Source organism: Acipenser ruthenus, chromosome 9, assembly GCF_902713425.1.
Source record: "Acipenser ruthenus chromosome 9, fAciRut3.2 maternal haplotype, whole genome shotgun sequence".
Classification (NCBI taxonomy): domain Eukaryota; kingdom Metazoa; phylum Chordata; class Actinopteri; order Acipenseriformes; family Acipenseridae; genus Acipenser; species Acipenser ruthenus.
The window spans coordinates 8,242,671-8,266,184 of record NC_081197.1 but is presented as its reverse complement, the minus strand read 5'-3'; the positions used below and the strand labels follow the sequence as shown (position 1 = coordinate 8,266,184).

The following is a 23,514-nucleotide window of genomic DNA, read 5'->3' as shown; positions in this document are numbered from 1 at the left end:
GCCTCGGCTTCTTCACCCACCCAACTAGGGTTACTCCACGAGCGCCCGATCCAAGTGTGGCTCAGTGCCTTCGGCAGCACCCCAAGCGCAACAGACACCGTCAGCTGACCATGTCTCGCCTATGCTGGGAAGCCCTACGCTGGTGGGGGCAAGCCTCTCATCTGAGCCAAGGCGCAAGGATAGGACTGATACACAACTGTCAACTGGTGATGACAGAAGCACCCAACTCTGGTTGGGGGGGCGGTAGAGGAGTTTGCTGACATCCCTGCACATAAATGTGTGGGAGCTGAGAGCAGCCCACGAGTGGGCCAAAGCGTTTTTGTACACTTTCCCGCCTATACCGCTGCTCCCGGCTTTTCTAGAAAAAGTCTGGTTAGAGAAAGCATCATTTCTCTTAGTGGCTCCCAAGTGGCCCACGAGAATGTGGTTTTCGACCCAGTGCCAGCTGTTGCATAGCCAGCTATGGGAGATTCCACTTCGTTTGGATCTCCTCAGTCAGACGAAAGGCTCTCTTTGGCACCTGGAACCAGGCAGGTTCCAGCTATGGGTCTGGCCCCTGTAAGGGGCTGCTGGCTAGCCCTAGGGCTATTGGACACGGTTGTGAGTACAATGCAGAGCGCTAGGGCGGACTGCACTGGGTCTTTGTATACCTATAAGTGGAAGTATTTACATGCTTGGTGTCTGGCTAGAAACCATGACCACATCACTTGCCCTATGCCAGTCATATTGCAGTTTCTGCAAGAATTACTTGATGCTGGAAGATCACCTTCCACCTTGAAGGTGTATTAGCGGCTATCTCTTGCCATGCCCCCATAGTTTCTATGTCTCCAGGTGCGCATTTTTTGGCTACCCGTTTCCTTAAAAGCGCATGGCGATTACGCCTTCCTAGGAGGACTGTTCTCCCCGAATGGAGCCTTACTATTGTACTAGAGGCTCACATGAAGGCCCCGTTTGAGCCCTTACACTTCATAGAGCTGAAGTACCTGTCTATGAAGACAGACTTCCTCTTAGCTATCACCTCCGTTAAGCGGATCAGTGAGCTGCAGGCGCTGTCTGTGCACAACTCCTGCATGGGCATTTGGGAGGATGGCAGCAGGGTGTCGCTGTGCATCAACCCTGCTTTCCTCCCCAAGGTGATTACAGCTTTCCACAATAACTAGTCTGTGGAACTGGAGTCTTTTCATCCACCTCCGTTTGCTTCAATGGAGGATGAGAGATTGAATTTCATCTGTCCAGTGCGGTCATTGAGATGTTACGTGCTTAGGAGAAGAGCTCTGTGTCAATCTGACCAGCTCTTTGTCTGTCACAGAACACGGACCCTAGGACAGCCCCTCTCTAAGCAGCGTCTGTCACACTGGATTGTGGACACAGTCTCGACTGCGTATAATGGTGCTGGCTTGCCCCACCTGGTAGGGTAGCCGCACACTCAACTAGAGGGTTGGCTACATCTTGGGCCCTTTTCAAAGGTGCCTCGATGTCTGACATTTGTAATGCGGCTAGCTGGGCTACGCCGCATACCTTCTCCAGGTTCTACCGTCTTAATGTGGTAGACCCTGCTTTGCCTTCTGTAGGCACAAGGGTCCCTGAGGGTGTAAGTTCACACCGCTAATCTCTGGGTTAGACAGTGCTTGTGCGTCCCTCATATGCTGCCGTTCCTTCCCCCTCGCGACGGCTCTGGTATACATTATCCCATACATAATGTTGGTGGTTGTCTTCGAATTGAAAGGGAACATTAGGTTACTTACCGTAACCCTGGTTCCCTGAAAGAGAAGACGACCACCAACCACGAGGTTGCTTCAGTCGCTCTCAGGGGTTTGATGGAAAAAGAGGGAGATCTTCCTGTGAGTTACGGTTTTATACCCTCGGTGGGCGGGACCGAGTGCGTCATCCCAGGAAGGGGCCTTCGGCAGCTCTGGTATAGTGAGCTCAGCCTACCTCAAGGGCAGCAATGTCGTCTTGGTTTGAGAGTCAGTGAACTGCAACAAAACCAAAATCGCCGCTGCCACTGTGGAAGTTTGTCTTGTAAGGAGATACTATTTTCAATGTAATTGTAGATTCAGAGATGCTAAAATCTTTTGAAAATGGGTATGGAGTATTTTTAACAAATATATAACAGTGCTAATAAACATATTGTAAAAAAATATCACATTTGCCAACTTATCCAGAGTAGCCGACTGAGCCGGTGGTACAAGAATTCGATATGAAAGAGAGAACAGATTTTTTTTTTTTCGTGTATGTGTTATTTGTCCTTTTATACTTTGAAAAAATATGTTACAAAGTTGCAAAAAGTGGGCAAACTGTATATGAAAGTGTATCCATTAATATATTCATATTTATAAAAATGTACAGTTGCAGGCTAGCTGCTTTCTACATTTTAATGTAACAACAAGCTAGCTCCTAATTAGTGGGATAACATAAAGATAACTAAACCTTCGTCCCAATAAGCTTTCAGCTCGCACAGGTCCACCACAGCCTTGCATGCCGCAGCAGCAACCTTTCTATTATTATTATCAGCTATGTTGATTCACCAAACTGTTGTTAAATTCACCGCACCGATGAGCACCAAGTGATGTCACTTATGGCTTCATGAAATAGCACTACAGCCACCAGAGGTGTCACTTTTGTCAGAGTTGTATTTGTGCTTTGTTTGAGAAAAAGGATCCTGTTAGCACACGTTTCATTCACACCGCTCACAGGGGAGTAATGCATTTAAAAGGCAATGGATCAACAAGCTCTGCATATTTTTTTTCACTGTATGTGTTTAAAACTTTTTTGGAGCTGTCAAGTTCATTTTTGATTAAATGTGTTTATTAATACAAAATAATAGTTTATATCATGGGTAATAATTTCACAATGGTATTGAATTGATTGTTCAGTAGTGGAAGATGGTGTTTTTATTTGTTTTACTTTATTCCTCCAGTTTGCAAATACAGGCACAATTCATTCAAATAAATGCAATACAAATCAGTTTGAGATACTGTACAAATAACATCGAGACCTCTTTAAAAAGCCAATAGAATCTCTAAGCTTCTGTAAACTAAAAATAATAGTAGATTGGAAAAGTCTGCCTGTAATCCAGTACTACTTAGTTCCATTGGGAAATCAAACTAGAAAACTCAACATATTTTGTGATTTGTTTTTGTAGTTGCCATAATGTTTTCCTGTTGAAATGTGTCCTACTTTCCAAAGTTTTTTTTTTTTTTTCTATATTGTACCATTATTACAGCCATATTGAAATGTAGTTCCATTGTTTTCTAACTTGTTTACAGCAAATACCTGAGCTAATGCTTAACCTGGTTGTCCAAGTCACAGCCGATCACTGGTACAATAACACTGTTGCTATCAAGTATCTATTCAGTTCCTGTGCTCAGGGTTAGATGGTACAGTATGATTATAGCTAGACCATTGGACATGAAGTGATTAGGTATCAGGAAGAGGTGTATTTGAAAAATCCTAAATAACATTTTTAAACAAAGAACCAAAATATTTTCTGCTATATCATTCTACCTTATTGGATATCACTCCTTTAATGCTAATTTCATGTGCACTACTCAGTACGTGTTGCTCAATCTACCACATTTCACTGAACTGTGTCAGAGGGCTGTGGCGTCTAGGGAAAAAAAAAAAAAATTACAATCAAAAGTGTTTATTTCAGGCATCTAAATTGCAGTAGTATTGTGTACAAAATAAATGTGCAATATATATATACAGGACATTTGGTTCCTTTGATAATATATTTTTCTATATAAAATGTGAAGCTACCCTTAGCAATTGGTGACCCTTAATAAATAAGCATTTCAGTTTATATTAACAAAGCAAGGGTTTAAAAGAGAGATTGAATTTCATCTGTCCAGTGCGGTCATTGAGATGTTACGTGCTTAGGAGAAGAGCTCTGTGTCAATCTGACCAGCTCTTTGTCTGTCACAGAACACGGACCCTAGGACAGCCCCTCTCTAAGCAGCGTCTGTCACACTGGATTGTGGACACAGTCTCGACTGCGTATAATGGTGCTGGCTTGCCCCACCTGGTAGGGTAGCCGCACACTCAACTAGAGGGTTGGCTACATCTTGGGCCCTTTTCAAAGGTGCCTCGATGTCTGACATTTGTAATGCGGCTAGCTGGGCTACGCCGCATACCTTCTCCAGGTTCTACCGTCTTAATGTGGTAGACCCTGCTTTGCCTTCTGTAGGCACAAGGGTCCCTGAGGGTGTAAGTTCACACCGCTAATCTCTGGGTTAGACAGTGCTTGTGCGTCCCTCATATGCTGCCGTTCCTTCCCCCTCGCGACGGCTCTGGTATACATTATCCCATACATAATGTTGGTGGTTGTCTTCGAATTGAAAGGGAACATTAGGTTACTTACCGTAACCCTGGTTCCCTGAAAGAGAAGACGACCACCAACCACGAGGTTGCTTCAGTCGCCCTCACGGGTTTGATGGAAAAAGAGGGAGATCTTCCTGTGAGTTACGGTTTTATACCCTCGGTGGGCGGGACCGAGTGCGTCATCCCAGGAAGGGGCCTTCGGCAGCTCTGGTATAGTGAGCTCAGCCTACCTCAAGGGCAGCAATGTCGTCTTGGTTTGAGAGTCAGTGAACTGCAGCAAAACCAAAATGGCTGCTGCCACTGTGGAAGTTTGTCTTGTAAGGAGATACTATTTTCAATGTAATTGTAGATTCAGAGATGCTAAAATCTTTTGAAAATGGGAATGGAGTATTTTTAACAAATATATAACAGTGCTAATAAACATATTGTAAAAAAATATCACATTTGCCAACTTATCCAGAGTAGCCGACTGAGCCGGTGGTACAAGAATTCGATATGAAAGAGAGAACAGATTTTTTTTTTTTCGTGTATGTGTTATTTGTCCTTTTATACTTCAAACAAATATGTTACAAAGTTGCAAAAAGTGGGCAATCTGTATATGAAAGTGTATCCATTAATATATTCATATTTATAAAAATGTACAGTTGCAGGCTAGCTGCTTTCTACATTTTAATGTAACAACAAGCTAGCTCCTAATTAGTGGGATAACTTAAAGATAACTAAACCTTCGTCCCAATATGCTTTCAGCTCGCACAGGTCCACCACAGCCTTGCATGCCGCAGCAGCAATCTTTCCATTATTATTATCAGCTATGTTGATTCACCAAACTGTTGTTAAATTCACTGCACCCATGAGCATCAAGTGATGTCACTTCTGACTCAGCGATGCACCAGTGAATTTAACAACGCACCCTAAGTCTTACAGAGAAAACAAAAAACTGGTAGATAATGTGTTTTGCTTTTGTATACAAGAATGATATTTAATTGAACAGACTTTTGCAGTGTTAACCATTTTCATCATAAGCGACCAAGACTGAAAAGAAGCCCAAAATACAGTAAAAAGCAGCAAGGTAAAATTGAAAGCGACTCCGTGGAAACAGAATCCCAATTCCTCAGTTTTAAAGCGGAACTGGCAACCCTGGTGCTGCTCTACACTTGCAAGCATTTGTATATCATCAGCTGATAGCCCACCTTTTTTCTTAAAGGCGTACAGCCTCTATACACGAACTCCCAAAATGACAAGCACCTATGGGTACGTATTTTACGATATCATAATAAAAAAGGACATTTTTTTGTTTGTTTGTTTTGTTGCATGTGTATAGCTATTATGTACTATGTATAGCTTTTATGTATTATATCTTACAGTGCGATATAAAGACAAAACATGTACTGAATGATAATACCCGAAAATAATCTTAATATTATTTTTAAATTTTTTAAAATATCATTTTATTTAGACGGGGGGTTGCTTATTTAAGAATGGAATGCCTGGAGGGTGGTAGGCCAGTGCCAGTTTGGGGGGGGAGGACTTGAAATAGTCACATGACTTCATGAAATAGCACTACAGCCACCAGAGGTGTCACTTTTGTCAGGGCTGTATTTTTGCTTTGTTTGAGAAAAAGGATCATGTTAGCACACATTTCATTCACACCTCCCACAGGAGAGTAATGCATTTAAAAGGCAATGAATCAACAGCATATTTCTTTCACTGTATGTGTTTCAAACTTTTCTTGGAGCTGTCAAGTTCATTTTTGATGAAATGTGTTAATTAACACAAAATAATAGTTTATATCATGGGTGATAATTTCAAAATGGTATACAGTACTGCTTACTATTAAATGAAAACACTATTGAAAACTCAACATATTTTGTGATTTGTTTTTGTAGTTGCCATAGTGTTTTCCTGTTGAAATTTGACATACTTTCCAAAGTTTTGTATTTTTTTATTTTCTATATTTTATCATTATTACAGCCATATTAAAATATAGTTCCATTGTGTTCTAACTTGTTTACAGCAAATATCTGCCAATGCTTAACCTAGTTATCCAAGTCACAGCTACCCACTGGTACAATAACACTGTTGCTACCAGGTATCTATTCAGTTCCTGTGCTCAGGGTTAGATGGTACAGTATGATTATAGCAAGAACATTGGACATGAAGTGATTAGGTATCAGGAAGAGGTGTATTTGAAATATCCTAACATTTTTAAAAAACAAAGAACCAAAATATTTTCTGCTGTGTCATTCTACCTGATTGGATATCACTCCTTTAATGCTAACTTCATGTGCACTACTCAGTACATGTTGCTCAATCGACCACATTTCACTGAACTGTGTCAGAGGGCTGTTACGTCTAGGGAAAAGAAAAATAGTTTTTTAAAATCAAAAGTGTCGTGCAAGCTTGTGTTTTAAGGAAGCAAGGTTGATTTCAAGCATCTGAATTGCAGTACTATATAATATTATATATATATATATATATATATATATATATATATATATATATATATAATATTATATACTCTTTATATATTCTTTATACCTTTTAATGCTTCCCTTTATATATTTTAATGCTTCCCTTTGCAATATGCAACACTTATTTTTGCTGTAAGGATGCATTTTGTACATCAAATACATGAACAAAATACATCCATATTATATTGTATTTATACAGTACATAAAATATGTATTCAATTGTATTTAGGCCAATTTATAAAAACAAGATATTCAAGGTTGTGCATTAGTGTAAACATTATATACAAATATAAATCATGTCATGAATTATGGCTTATTTAATACACCTCTTTATTGTTTCTGAAATGATAAAACATGCATATTAAAGTGTCCATGAATCTGCTTTGAAAGGCTGACTGGAATTACTGTTTTTAATCACAAGACCAACAATGTATTTGCTTCGTACACATGTACTGTACTTGTGTTTAACATGGATATAAACTATTTAAGTTTAAAATACATTACATTAAATACAATTATGAAATATTACTTTTCTTTACATCAGAAGCTGGTCTTATGCCTGCAATACATTTGATTCCTTTGATGATACATTTTTCTATATAAAATGTGAAGCTACCCTCAGAAATGGGTGACCCTTAATAAATAAGCATTTCAGCTTATATTAACAAAACCAAGAAGGGTTCAGGAAGAGGTTTGCAATGAAGTTGAAAAAGTGCATAAGGGTCCATTTACAGTAACTTACCTGATTCTGTTACTTTCTAGAGTCAATTACAAATTAAATAATCCTGTATGTATAAGCACATATCTTACTAAACCTCAACTTTCAGTTTTGTATTGCAATCAAGTGTGTCTTTCCCGAAAAATATTTAATGCACTTTATTATTAATTACAGAACACAATATATTATTTAAAGTTTTGATTTCTTATAAATGTAAGACGATAGTAGCAACTACATCTGGAATCTATTAGGTGTGAATTACTTTGATCTGCTGCACATTCTTGTGACTCTGTTCTGGATCTTTTGAAAGTTTAAACCATAAATGATAGGATTGAAAACAGGAGGGACGATCAGAAATTCCACTGACAGGAGATTGTGTAAAACCTGTGGAATATCATATGAACCGTATCTACTGTACATTAAATCAAAAAGCAAGGCAATGATGTAATTGATCACCGTCAACAAATGTGGCAAACAGGTCCGCAAACATTTACTCATTGCTATACTAGATGCCCGGCACGCTCTGAGTATTTTCATGTAGGAAAATAAAATAAAAAGGAAATGTGCAAAGAATATACATATTAGAACATATCCATATACAATGTTAACAGTAGTCCCTACACAAGATAATTTCACAATTGACCAGTTATCACAATATAGTTTTTCAATGTGGGAGCCACATAAAGGCAACCTGAAAGTCAATAGAGTACCAATACATACACAACAGAGTGGAAAAATCCAAGAAAAAATAATTAATTTACCAGTCGTCAAAGAAGTCATGATAGCATGGTACTCCAGAGGTCTGCATATTGCCACATACCTATCATATGCCATCACTGTTAAATTAGATAATTCACAAGCGGAAAAACTGTAGATGACAAATCTTTGAAGCAGGCACCCAGAATATGAGATGACATGCATATCAGACAGAAAATCAAACAGTAGTTTAGGATAGAAACCAGCAGTTCCATACAGTGCATTAGCACTCAGATTACAGAGGAAGAAATACATGGGCTCATGAAGTGTCTTTTCTAGAGCTATTATTACAATTAGAGTTAAATTAACACAAATGATAAAGAGATAACCTAGGAGAGTGAAAGAAAAATAGATATATTTATTTGTGCTTGATTCATTTAATCCAGAAAGGGTAAACATTGTAACGTAGGATGAGTTCTTTTTCTCCATAGCTGTTTCTTGAAAATACCTGCGAATAAATACATAAAAAAACATATTAGTATGAAGATTAGAATGGGGAAAATACAGGTGGTATAACTGTGCAATTGATTATCACATCATCTAAAGCATCTCAGTTAATATTACTTTAAATATGATATTCCTATTTTAAAAAGGGGATACATTTGTGCTGCAAATAATGAAATCACTGTATATATTGTGCTCTTTCCAATTCATGCCCTTTTTAAATTTTGAAGTGTACATGATGAAGCATAATAGTTAAAATTGAATAAATGCATTGAAGCATAACAACATAATTTAAAAGGAGATGTCATCTTTAAATGGTAAGACATTCAACCCTAAACCAAATGCATGTAAAAAGACAGAGATTGTAATATGCAAGTGATTACTCTTTAACAGCTGTGTCTCAACATCAGTCCTGTTTTGCTGAAGTGTTAGTCCACTATTTACAACATGTGTCCTATAGTTTACCAAGCTGTGTAATGAACTTCATCAGAAACCAGACCCTGTGGTCTGTCAAGCTTGTTTACATTCCCTAAAGGTAGATTTAAGTGCAGGCACACACATCTTGTCAAATCCTAACCCTTCATGTCATTGTGTAACTACACAGGCAGTCTCCTGCTGCTCTCTGAAGCAGCACTGGGAGCTGTCATCAACTGTACAAGCTCTCCCATAATCTAAGCACTCAGTCATATAATCTGGGTAAAACTACACACAACTCCTGGGGAAGCAGATCAAAAAAAGTAGTTCTTGCTTGAAGCACGTTACCAGTATTATACATATTATAACAACTGGACATCCCTTCTCCATTGGCCAGAGAGCAGCAATGTTTTAGGGGTGCAGCAAAGATGCACTTTTTCAGACTGTTAAAGAAGCTTCGAACAGTTCTATGATTAGCTAGCGTTCTTTAAATGACTCACAAGTTTAAGCTTTGTGAATATACTTGATTTTAATCAATACTAATACTAGTATTACAACTATATATATATATATATATATATATATATATAACAAAAAAATAAAAATACAACATGCACAGCTGATGCACTATTATTGCACTACGACTCTCTCACTGTAGATATAAATTGCTGTCATCCTAACTTGCATCTTATTACATATTGTACTTTAGTAATTTAATTTGCACTATAGTGTATTTAAATATTGACCTTGTAAGCCTGTACTGCCCTGTAACTCGCCTTAGATAAAGGAATCTCCCAAATAAATCAATAAACAAATAATAAAGATACACAGAATCAGGACCCAATAACATGTTTACAATAGCACAATAACATGAGATTAAAGGCGCACAAACATTAAAATATTATTTTTCAAATTACCTCTCAGAGAGATCCTCAGGAGAAGCTGCTGGTGGAAGCATGCAGTGCTGTGTGGACAGTACTTCTGAGTCTGAAGAAATGTGCTGAGCTTTATATGCTTCCTTTAGAGGGGGAGGGGGAGGGGGTGCTGCCTCTGAAACATCCAGGGGGATGTAGGAGCTTAATGAATAATCCATTGAAAACAAGATCTATTAGCAAGTCAGTGGCTCTGTTTACATGACCTTTCAGACCCAGAAGGGAATGTTTGATGTTCACAATCCTGCCCTGCAGAGCTCAAGGCAACAGTGGCAAGAAAGATTACAGGCACCTGAGCACAAGCCTTGCATCACAGAGCCCCTGACCACTGATAAATCAGTCTAGTGTAATGTCTATGCCATGCATGTACAGGCACAATATAGGATAGACTCTTTAGTCATTATGTTGAATGCTTAAACACTTTGTATGAATAATACATTTTTTGATACCTTTGAGTTCTGTGACGTCATTGTGAATAGAAGGTTGTGTGGTCCAGTGGTTAAAGAAAAGGGCATGTAAGCAGGAGGTCTCCAGTTTGAATCCCAGCTCAGCCACTGATTCATTGTGTGACCCTGGGCAAGTCACTTAACCTCCTTGTGCTCTGTCTTTCGGGTGAGACGTAATTGTAAGTGACTCTGCAGCTGATGCATAGTTCACACACCCTAGTCTCTGTAAATTGCCTTGGATAAAGGCATCTGCTAAATAAACAAATAATTGAATAAGTAAAGAAAACGTAAGTATGTTAATATTCAATATATTTTTAATTTCATTCTTATTAAAAATCAAGTTTCTGTAGTACACATTTGTGTCGTTGGAAGTGGTTTCAGGGTTAGACATTGATTCTCATGCAAAGGCATCACAGCTGTAACAGTTACAGGTAGTAAGCTCTTGAAAGTTAACATGGACAAGTAAACAAGGAATACAAGCAGAAAGCACCAACATACTGAGGATAGAACTTCACTAACACTTTCATTCATTCTTAAATTAAACACTTTTTAACTGAGATCAAACTATACGTCAAGGAATCAAGCAGCCTCCACTGAGGACCTCTTCCACTGGCTACAGCAGAGACAGACTTACTGTAAGTGGCCATTCTGGGACGATCCAGGGTGATTGTCAGACACAGAGCACAGAGGTGTTTTGTGAGACAGTAGGATGTATTAAGGGAGGTCAGTGGGTTTGTTTCACACCACACTACTACAGACTGAATTGATCTCCTTCCCTATTGTGATGAACCTTTATAAATTAGTGGCTGTACCTTCGTTTGTTAGACTTTATTATTTTATATAATTCACAAGTTCAAAGCGCTCAGGATTCTAGTCTACTTCAAACATAGCACATATTTTTTTCTAAAATGACCGTGCCCTAATAGGCTTATTGAAAATACTGTAATGCTTGACTATAAGTGGGTTTTGACAGGTCAGGTAAATACATAATAACAAAAACATATAACCACTGGGCATTATCAAATCCTTTCTTCATTTTATGTTCTAAATTACGTAAGAACATTAATTACAAAGACATTTTGCTTGCTTTAGAGGCAGGATAGCTCTTTATCAAATCTCTCATTTGACAGTTTGGCCTAGTAAATCTGCATTCACCAGAAGCAGCCATCACTGGAATGGTGTATCGGCTCATCTGTTTCCATGCATGTCCTGCAGCATTTTCACAGGACTCATACTTGCGAGGTGCCGACATGATGAGCTGCAGCTACAGTGTCAGGGGTGCAAATCGTTTTGAAAATTGGTGCTAAACTGTTTTGAAAGTTTACCATCAGAGAGCCTGTTGGTGCTAAATCAGCCCCATCCCCCTGCTCTTCAATGAGTGTTTAATGTTTTGTGTTACAGTAAATATTTTTAACACAATGTACCCCAAAGGAAATTCGGAGACATCTCTCATCCATAGCAGCCTGTAATGTTATTAAATTTATTTCTTAGAAGAAAAATAATTTGTATTAAGAACGGTAGATGTAGTTTAATTTTTATTATTATGATATTATTCCATTCAGAAATAGAGTATTTTACTGGGTAAAAAAAAATTAAATATAATTAACAAAATGATTAAATGAAACAGTAACTTGTGAATGTAGCTACATTGTTAGATTAGATTTACATTAGCTGCAATAACTGATTTGGTTTTAGCATTTTTTAATCAATAAAATGTGTTTATAAACTAGCAAAGCTTAACCTTTGCGATAAATGAAGAGGCTTGTGAACACGAAACATTATTTTACAATGTATTGTTACCTGTTAAGTCTACTACCTAAACACATCTACTGGCGCCAGAATTTAATGTTGCTGGTGCTATATGAGGTACCCCAATTTTGCACCCCGAGTGTTTTGCGCGCACATAACGAACACATTCAATCTCACGGCAGCTCTAAAGGGTGGGGTCCCTAGGCGGCCGCCTCGCTTGCCTTGCCTTAAGGCCGGCCCTGCATACCTGACTTTGTGAAAAGCATGTTACAGAACAGAAATGTTGAACTAGGCTATGTATGGTCTGAAGTATTCGAATACTTAAATAAATGTGCTCTGTGCTTGTACCCGTTTAATCTGTGTCTGGACTCTATAGAGCACTGGATAGCAATGTTTTTAATTATTAAGAATCTGAATACGTTACAGTTGGACTAATTAGATTTTTTCTTAATATTTTAATAATTGTTTTGTGTATCACAGGCAGAGTCATATCATAGATAATGGTGTTTAAAAGAGGGGGGACAATTAGAAATTCCAGTGAGGGGATGACACAAACAACAGTTTCTTAAGGCTGAATCGGCTCTGAATCACGTCTATGAAGATACTAATATAAAAGGTACTGCATGAAATGAAATGTGGGAGACAGGTTTGTAGAGCTTTATTCCTATGAACCTTGGAGCTTTTTTTTTGCAGACTTTGAGTGTGTTTATCGAAGAGTATAAAATAAAACTAAAAGATATGAAAAATAAATATATTGAAAATAAAGCATATACATTATTAACAGTCGTGCCTGTGCAAGAAAGTCTGACTGCTGCCCAGGTGTGACAATATAGCTTATCAATGATGTTTACACATAAAGGAAGCATCACAGCCAGTACCACTAAAATGATCATCAAACACACAGGGATGATCCAGCCAGCAATCAAATATATTGTTTTGGAATTGTCACTATGGTGTGGTATTGTAAAGGCATGTACGCTGCTACATATCTGTCATGGGCCATAACTGATAAAACTGTCATTTCTATAATAGCATAGAGATTCATAAAATACATTTGAACAAAACAAAATGCATAAGAAATGACCTGGGTGTCGGAGAATATCCACCCAGAATGCAGCAAACAACCTAGCTGTTCCAAAGAGTGCATTCATAAATACATTACAGAGACAGATGTACATAGGCTCATGGATATAAAACATGAATTAACACTAATTATCAAAAGATACCCTATTAAAGAGACAACAAAAATAGACATATTGATTGTTACCCGTGTGCCCAAAACCTACAAGTATAAACAATTCAACAAAGGATGCATTTTCCATGGCTATTCCAGGTCTTTAATCCTGTTTAAATAGACTGTCTGCTGAAACGTGCCGGGCTATTTTGTATAGACACTGAACGGACAGGAGTTTGTGCTCCAGTCTCCACCTGTAAATAGACAGTACATATTTATTGTTACCCATGTCCACAAATCTTACATGTGTAAACAATTCAATGCAAGCTGTATTTTCCATTGTTATTCCAGGTTTTATATAATGGATTTCAATGAACACATAGGAACAAAAAAAGTAATGAATAAATTAGACAGTTTCAATAGGGGATGTACCATTTTAAAGCCTCATTTTAAAATAAAAATGAGGTACCAAGTTTGTGCCCCAGTCTCTACCTCTGATCCAGAACAATTTGGAAACAATATGACACTTTTTTGTTTTAAGGTGTCATTATGGACTAAAATATTGTACTGCATAATTTCCACTGGAGCTAAAAACAGAGTGTGTTTCATCAGTCCACCAGTTTAAAAAACAACAGTGATTTGTGTGGTACGAACTCAATCCTACTGAGTAAGGACTGTTGTAAACGTTTAAACTACCTGCTGTAAGCTAAGGGATAGATGTACTAAGATGGGCCAGTCGCAGCGCAAAATATACCGCAAATTGCATTTTCATTGCAACAATTCACAAAGTATACATTTTGTGTGAGAGTCGTGCAACATTTTTTCAAATAAATATTGAAAGGCAGTTTAATCCAATCAGATTCTATAGTGGGTCCCCCACCTTCACCCCCAAATAAAAAATGTGCTTCTATCAAAAAGCTCTTCCTAATCATACAGTAGCCCCTCGATAAACCGGACATGTTTGTCGGTTTAAAAAAATACAATAAAATCGCACACACATACATTTATAGTGCTCAATGTATTTTAAATGTATAAATCATTACACTGAAATAGTACTAATGTATTTTGGGTAAGCTACACTTTACATTATGAATATAAATATATACAGTAGTCCTATACAGTATACAGTACAGTAGTAAAATCAAATGAATACCTGGCACACTTTCTTTTTACTTTAGCCTGTAGCCTACCGGTAACACAAAATAAACCATGCTGCTGCATTGTACACATTGGAGTACAATGCAAATAAAATAGGTTTTTTTTTTTTTTTAAACTTGGCTTAGTTAGTAGCCTAGACAATTATCAGAAAATAGATTATGGTGCCACATTGGCAAGTTCCTTGTTGATATGAATTTCAAAGGACCAGCAACACATTTTGCATTATACCACTAATTCATATTATCTTGAGTAGCCTATAAGCCAAATGTATACTGTCAGGTTTTTTTTATTTCAGTTAGTCAGTGGTGCAGTGTTAAACTGTGCACAATTACAAACCACCTGCACATTAATAGATTAGGTGTGTTTCCTGTTCCTGTACAGATGCTCAGAATGTGCTGGAGGGGTTAGCAGCACATGTGTGCAGTCTATTGCTCCCAACACATTGCTGAAACCAGAAATGTCATTTCAATCCTTGTAAGTACATCCTGCTTTTAGGGAAAAATAGGTATTTGGGTGTTTACCTCAAGAAAGCATTGAGCACAACTGGCAATGCATGAGAAAAAGCAGACTGGGAAATGCCAGCAACAATTGCAACTGTTTAAAATGTGCTTTGAAAAGTTCTTAACAAATTGATGCAATTGTAAGTGTCGCAATTGCCAGCAGTTTTAGTACATCTCTTATATGCCTACCGTGAAAAAATAGGCATTTTATTTTCCTTACAGTTTTTTACATTACTCTTCACCTCCCCTATTGATTTAGTAATTTTATCAAGTAGAAGCAGCGCTACAGTACCTCTGCTAGCCCTGGTTTTTGGGTGATGTTCTTGATGAACTATCAATGATAAGACATTTTAGGCAACTTACATATAGAATATAATGTAAATATAACTATTATTATTGTTATTATTTTATAAAATGGTGGTTTTGTGACACTGTGAAATTCGTATTTTTTTTTTATTATTATTTATTTATTTATTTTTTTATTGTCATTAGTGAATTACTTTTAAAAATATTGTGAATTTTCCGGGCCCCTATATGACTGATGCCATAATGCTTTTTCTTATCAGCTGCTTTCTGACTTTTTCTTTGCACCCAAATAAGACCAATTTGAAATCGGTTTTATCTGTGGACCCTTTTAGGGCCGGCACTGCTGTTCTGCCGCTTCGTAAATCTCATTTTAAAATCATAGACTTCATTTACAAATTAGCTCTTAAAATGCATGGCTAATGAGCGGCGGAGCGCATTGCATGGCGGAGCGCATTTTGCTGGTACTAACACCGCCTTAACCTGCCAAAAGTGTCGTGATACATACGGGACAATTTTAAGGCCTGGTGCAAACGCTTGATACATGTCACCCACAGTTTATTAATTTCATAGTGAAGGTGATAAACTGCACAGTTAACAAACAGAAATAATAAAGCAGGAGAAAACTATCTAGAGATGACAGGAATGACCATAGAACAGGTAAATGCAAATATTGGAAGTGAACATGGGAGTGGGTGGAGGGGATTATATAATGGCTATAACAATATTGCAGTAGAACACAAGAAGTCTCATTGCAAGTGGGCAGGAATATAAGAAATATATTGAGAAAGAAGAATAAATGTATATTTTTTATATATACAAGAAACATGGTTGATTCCAAAGCTTCATTTTAAAATTCCAGGATTTGTATTAATTAGAAAGCATAGAGATGGTGGGAAAGGAGGGGCGGGGTGCTGTATTGGGATTTGAGATATTTACAGAAGGTAAGGTAGAGACGAGATTAGAAGTTAATGTAGTAAAAGGCTGAAAAAGGAGAGGTGAAAATAATACATTTCTATAATCCATGTAAAAAATACTAAAGGAGATGTATTACAATTAATGGAAGGAGAAAAGCAAAAAATGGTGGTTTGTGGAGACTTTAATGGTCATCATACAATATGAGGAAGTAGTTTTACAGATGGTAACGGGAGGATGATAGAAGATGTAATTGAACCTCTGTATATTAAATAATAAAAATGAATGCGTGTTAATGTAAGAACAGGGAAAATGAGTATGTTGGATTTAATAAATGTGAGATGAACATATTGGATGATAATGATATGGGTAGTGATCATTATCCAATTATCATTACGATTAATAGAAAATTAATTAAAAACGAAATGGAAGGTATTGAGCTAATTGGGTGAAATTTGAGGAAGTATTGAAATAATATCAGAAGATACTGATGAATTTAACGAGAACATAATAAAGGGACTAAATATGGCAGCAAAAATAATCTATTCTAATAAAGAAAAAAAAATAGCAGTTCCATGGTGGAATAAGAAATGTGATGAAGTTATAAAACAAAAAAAAAGCATTAAAGAAAGAAAAAAATGAATAAGGAAACACTGATACAATATAATAAATCTAAAACAATGGCACAGAGAAATCAGCAGTAGAAAAAGGCAGTACTGGCAAGAATATTGTTAAAAAATAATGGCAGATAAGAAATTAAGAGTTACAAGATCAATTTAAGAATATTGCAGGTAAAGGGAGGAAAAAGAGAGTTCTATCATGTCTTGAAAAAGCAGATTTATTGGGAATAAGATTTGAAAAAATGAATAGTAATGAAAATTATGCTTTAGAATTTTTGGCACAAATAGAGGAGTTTCATGAAGTAGTAAATGTTAAAAATGTACCCAGATTTAGACCCAGCTTGTAATAGATGCAAACAAGAACCTGCTTCACTTTTTCATTTGTTCTGGTAATGCTCCAGGTTGTTCCTTTTTGGAAGTGTATTTTTGACACCATTTCTAATGTTTTTGAATTGCCCATTGACCCATCCCCTTTAATAGCTCTTTTTGGAGTAGTTCCCGAGGATATCCCTTTAACTAGATTCCAATCTGATGTTTTGGTCTTTACCACATTGTTGGCTAGATGTCTTGTCATGCTCAATTGGAAGCAGTCAGCCCTTCCCTCATACAGCCGTTGGATTGGAGATGTCATGCAGTTTCTCAAATTGGAAAAAATTAAATTTACTTTACGTGGGTCTACCAAAAAGTTCTGCACTGCATGGCAACCCTTTCTGTCCTACACTGAACAGCTTGAACTTTAATAACTTAAGATTCATTTGGTTTGTGCCCTGATTCCTCCCTTTGCTGTTAGCGAGTGCCGAGCTGGGAGTTATTTTCCTTTTTTCTTCTTTTCTATTACTCTCTAATTTTGTTCTCTTTCCTTTCCTTTTTTTAATTTTTGTATTTCTTATTTTCTTTTATTTATTTTTCTCCTTTTTTCTTTTTTTCTATCTACTTGTCTTCAGCATTACGTTACTCTGGATTGTTGGTAGATTGTACGTTTATACTTTATGTAACTATGTTGGCGCATTGAGGGTGCGGGCTCTTAAACAGGACAATCCCTAGTCATGCTTTGTTATTTGTTGATTAGTGTTGTCCTACTGTACTCTGATTACTTGTTGTGTTTTCTGTAAGTATAAAACAAATAAACAGGTTATTAATAAAAAATACAATTAAACAGTAAAAACATGAAAATATAAAGAGTAGTTTACAGTAAAAAATCATCAAATACTATAAAACATAGTTATAACGAAACCTTACAAGTTGTAATAAAATAAACTTGTTGCTCTTTCAAGAAAAAAGAAGGAACAAAGTGTAATCAGCTTCGTTATTTATGTATTTATTTTAAAAGGTATTTTTTTTATTTTATTTGTAGTAGCTTCAGTATTTTTTTATAACCTTGCTTATAAAACAACTTATCTATTAAACAGTTTTTATGCAAATGGGAAAAATTTGAAATGTTGAACATATGGTGTACCGTAACAAAAAAAAAAAAGAAAACACTAACACGATGCGACTTCCGGATATGTTTCCATGCAAAACAAAAATTAGTTTTTGGTCAATTGTACAGCTTTTCAGCATGAAAAGGTGATTTACCCTTCCTTTGAAGTCGTACAACGTTTTAGACACGCACGTCCTATAACGTCTGGAATGTGCGTGGTATTTGGGTGCTACATCACATAAATAATGACTGTGGAGCAGTGTTGCCAACTTAGCCAATCTGTCACTAAATCTAGTGACTTTAAGGGCTGACTTGGTGACAATTTTTGTCAAAAGCAACTAGCTACAAATCTTGCGATTTCCAGGATAGTCATCAGAGAATTTCAGAGATATAAAATCAACAAAACATTTAGATTATCCTGTATTAGCAACATCCTTTTAGAATCATTGTCAGTCCTTTTAGAATCATTGTCGGGACAATTAAAATGAAATCCAATATTGCCCCGCCCCATTTGAATACGCAAAGAAAGTCAATGCGTCATTTGTTTAGCAACGGGCTTAACAACCACAAACCTGGTTCTAAACAAACCAGCAACATGGCGTTGCCAGTGGTAAAGTTGGTTTGAAGTTCGATATTCATTTGCTATTCACAATCATATAACCTAGACGTTTCAGACCAACTTTAAATTTGAAGCTGAGCCATGCTATAAATAATTTGTGAACATTTTTTATAGGCCATTTTTGCATGACATTGGCACACTCGCTCTTCTATCAACCCCCAGCGTTCCGGTACGTCTAGATTCAGGACTACACCACTGCATTACTATGTGTAGTTGTTGGTGTGTCTATGTACTATGATTGTTTGGCGACTTTTGCTTTAAAATAGTGACTTTATGAGGCCGATCTGGCTACGTTCAGATCTGAAAAGTTGGCAACACTGCTGTGTAGAGAGAGTGACGACTTTGTAAACTAAAATATTGTACTGCATAATTTCCACTAGAGCTAAAAACAGAGTGTGTTTCATCAGTCTACCAGTTTAAAATAACAACAGTGATTTGTGTGGTACGAACTCAGTCCTACTGAGAAAGGCTGTGCTTTCTTTTGTAAATGTCTAAACTACATGCTGTAAAGTAAATGTCTTCTTAAGAAAAAGAAAACAAAAGTACGTCACAACTAGGGATTAAACCATACCTTTTACTTCTACAAAGTACATAACATACAGGTGTGGGGAATTGATTAATGTATACCTTAGTCCTAAACCTTATATGATTATATAGTGAATAGTAAAGACAATGACAAGTATCAATTATTCGTATCCAATTATACGGTTTATTTAATATTGCATAGTGATATCATAGCAATTAAATTATAGCAAATATATTCTTATACAGATTATATTAGTCAACTAGCAATATGGTATCAGAAATAGTCTGATCAATTTCTACCTTGTATACTGGGAATGCTTTTGCAAGGCAGGACTGGAAGTCTTGTCCTCTGGATCAGAATTCCCAAGTAGTGCCGAGATCAGGGTTGGGGTCAATTCTGAATGGAATTGGAATTTGTTGGTAAATTCCAATTCAATTCAAGAATTTCAATTTGAATTTGAATTGAAAAAAACTTCAGGATTGAGAAATGGAATTTGAATTGCAATGAAAGGAAATAGAATTTAATTCCATGGAATTCCACTCATTTTAAAAAGTCAAGCCACATTTATTTTATACTATATACTTTATACTTTTATATTATATCACTATAAACAATACTGATTGCAATAGCATTACTATATACTTTCAAATACTGTATCTTAAGCATGGCTCAAAGCTTTCAAAACTTATTTTTTTGCGTTTTTGTAACGAGATGTTTAAGAGCTACTGTAGTCCTTAATTATTTGTTTTTCTTTATTCATCCGTTCTTTAATCCTTTAGTTTTTCACTCCTATGTTGTTACATGCCACTCAGGACTACTGTAGCTCTTCAACATCTCATTACAAAAATGCAAAAAACAAAGTTTTGAAAGCTTTGAGCCATGCTTAAGATACAGTATTTGAAAGTATATATTAATGCTACTACAATCAGTATTGTTTATAGTGATATAATATACAAGTATAAAGTATATAGTATAAAATAAATAAGAACATAAGAAAGTTTACAAACGAGAGGAGGCCATTCAGCCCATCTTGCTCGTTTGGTAAATGTGGCATTTACTTTTTAAAATGAGTGGAATTTCATGGAATTAAATTCTATTTCCTTCCATTCCAATTCAAATTCCAATTCTGTATCCTGAAGATTTTTTCAATTCAAATTCAAATTTAAATTCAAATTCTTGAATTGAATTGACCAACCCTGGCCGAGACTAACTATATGCTGCCCCCCCCCCCCCCCCCCAAAAAAAATGGCAATTATAACCTTGGGTGATGTTGCCCCCTTTTTCCTTAACACACAACTTTAATGGCATGCATGACCTTATTGGTTACATTGAAGAAGGGTCATAACCTGCCCTGTGTCTAATCATTTGATAGCTTCATTTCCTCAAAACCATTATTTCCTTTACATCAACAAGTTCTTGCTAAACTTACACTATTTACCACGAAATGTACCAATAACACAGTGTTCTGCTTCTGTAGACAAAACGTGCACCCCAAGCTGCTTCTGTTCCACTCCTTCTTGCTCACACAACTTGTTTGAAACATACATTAACCCTTTCTTTATCACAGTACAAAATACACTCTGTTATACAGTCCAGTTGTTCTACATTTGCCAATATTGTTCTACACAGGTGCAAATAAATATGCATAGAATAGGATGCAGCAGAAACCAACTAACAATACTAAAAATAACAATGACCACAAACATTGGGCTTGTTATTTATTTATTTTTTTGGTACCTTTTACGTACCTGTTTTGTTTTAAACATGTCTGAAGTTTTTGAAAAAAGGGATTCAAATGGTGCATTCTGCTGCATTTGTGCATGGTTTAAGCACATGCTAGACTAGTAGTGGTCTGCATGTAGTGTCTGACAAAGTACTTCATTAGTGCAATGAAGGAGATTTATTTCAGCACTGCTCACAGCAAGGCAAGACCAACAAGAAAAATGGACTTTGAGCATCAAGGCCCCTGGAACACAATACGTGCGTGGATTTGGTGACCTCACCTTTAATTGTGTCCACTTGTAATATGGGAAACAGTATGTTGCAGCTCCCATCCCATGCTCAGTGTTAGTGAAGTCCTCATCTGAGAGCATGTAATACAGACAGCCCTTATGACTACATGTTTATTTTCAGTAAAAACAAGTTTGCATCAAGTTCGTTCTACTATTTACTATATTAAATGCACCACAGCAAGCACATTTCAGTACATTTTAGATATTTTCATTAGCACAATCACAGAGCTACATTTAGTAAATGTGTTTTTTTTATTACTGCAATCAATGCAGTGCATTTCATTTTTAATTGCCTAAATGTTTTTTTTTTCTCACCCGTACACTTCCAAAATAAAGTCCCAATTATTTCTATGCGTTCTGCTTTCACTTTAAAATGGTCTATAAGAGAAAAAAACTAGTCCAAAACTCAGCTACATAGAGTCTTTTTTTCTTCTAATGGTAACGTCTTAAATTATCGTGCATGTTTCTTTGGCTGAGATAGTATAAGTTCATTATCTAACTAGGGAATGTGCTGCGCAATTAAATAATCCTTAAACTCCTGACGCTAAACAACGCTTACCAGTAACCAAATCTATTTTACCTGGGATAGTTGTGGCTGCTAAGAAGATCCAACAGACGAAACAAATCTGTTTGTGTTGACTCAAAGAGTTATTTAGGCACTCTACGACTTGACTGGCGAAAGAATAGATAACATTGGTTTATTGGAGTTCACAAAGAAAACTTTTTTCAGCTTGATACTGTAACCGTTCACTTCCTTTTTGGTTTAATTATTGAGCCTTTTGCTTCCTTACTTCATTCAAATTATTTTCACTGCATTTTGTTAGTGTCGCATGTCCAACACACAAAGCTTAAGTGTATTTTAGTTTTTTGCTGTTCTTATTCTAAATTTCTGGAATGCAACTATTAATTTTAAGCTACATTTTTACACAACGGTACTACTCACACACGTTTGGTCAGAAACTGTTGCAAGAAACTAGGGTTACCACGCTGCTCAGGGTTGCCAGATATCTGTGAGAAAAAAAAAAAGCCAACTGGACTTGAAAAGAAGGCCAGCCTCCCCTCTGCATCATTTCCGGTCACATGAACATTATGTTGTCTATATCACATTACTGAACTTGTCTATGGCTTAAAAAAGCTACTGGGCAATATGTGACAACCTTTATAAAAAAAAAAAAAAAAACATTGTATAGTGAAAGTAAAATAGTACAACATAATATACTGGGAATCTAATTTCCCAAGATCACCTGTGTAAAGGCTAAGCAAAGTAAACTGTCGAAGAGGGGGCTTGACTTGGGCTAGAATGACTGAAGGGCTAAAGACAGTCAATGACTTCCACATGGCAATGTTTTCAGGCAACCGGTCACTTTTCACTGCAACTCTTTCTGCAGTCAGGTGAAATTGGACCCCAAAATCAGCAGCGACAATGGAGAGGAATTTACTTTTGTCACTGAGATCTACATTTACAAAGTGAGCGTCAGACGCTGGTAGGTAAGCAGGGTTTAAAAATCTTACACGAATAGATCGGTAGAATGAATTCAGGTTGTCAAGCATAAGAAAGGGGTTCTCTTCTTCAAGCTAGAAAAGATTGTTGATATTGAAAATTCACTTAGAATCAGAGTACTGCAAGTACAGTTTGTTTACAGGATCGCTGTACATTTAAAAGAGAATCTCAGCTTCATAACATCTATCTTTATCTTTACTAAGCTGGAAGTGCAATTTCAGTTCATCCCATTGAGATAATATCATAGCACTGCAATTGTAGATAGTGAGCCATCTTGTTGTTGACAGCTGAAGTATTTTTAAAGGTGCAGTACCATCGTTGATTAGTTGGTAGACTTTTGCATATTGTCGCTGGCGTTGACTGCTGTGGGTAAACCATATGTATGCAAAATCAAGAACTCGATATTCCTAGGCATCATGTCAACAGCTTTACTGGCACACAATTGTAAAGAATGACACACGCACATTTTATCAACACAAGGTTGGGATTTTCTTTCTGTAGACGTGTGAACAC

General features: G+C 36.6%; 2 protein-coding genes across 4 annotated transcripts in view; one reads left to right on the top strand and one right to left on the bottom strand.

The window, feature by feature from the left end:
* The window catches only part of LOC117405656 (olfactory receptor 1468-like), a 291,007-nt gene that overhangs the window by 120,461 nt on the left and 147,032 nt on the right, over positions 1-23,514 (top strand). The gene's annotated exons all lie outside the window — the stretch shown is intronic.
* Positions 7,347-8,828, bottom strand: LOC131738043 (olfactory receptor 52J3-like). The gene has a single exon (XM_059031041.1). It carries the CDS (start codon positions 8,740-8,742, stop codon positions 7,771-7,773), a length of 972 nt encoding a protein of 323 aa, XP_058887024.1. The 5' UTR covers positions 8,743-8,828; the 3' UTR covers positions 7,347-7,770.

Excerpts from the sequence above, each read along its gene's own strand:
- LOC131738043 (XM_059031041.1), bottom strand. The coding sequence starts at position 8,742 with ATGTTTTTTTATGTATTTATTCGCAGGTATTTTCAAGAAACAGCTATG.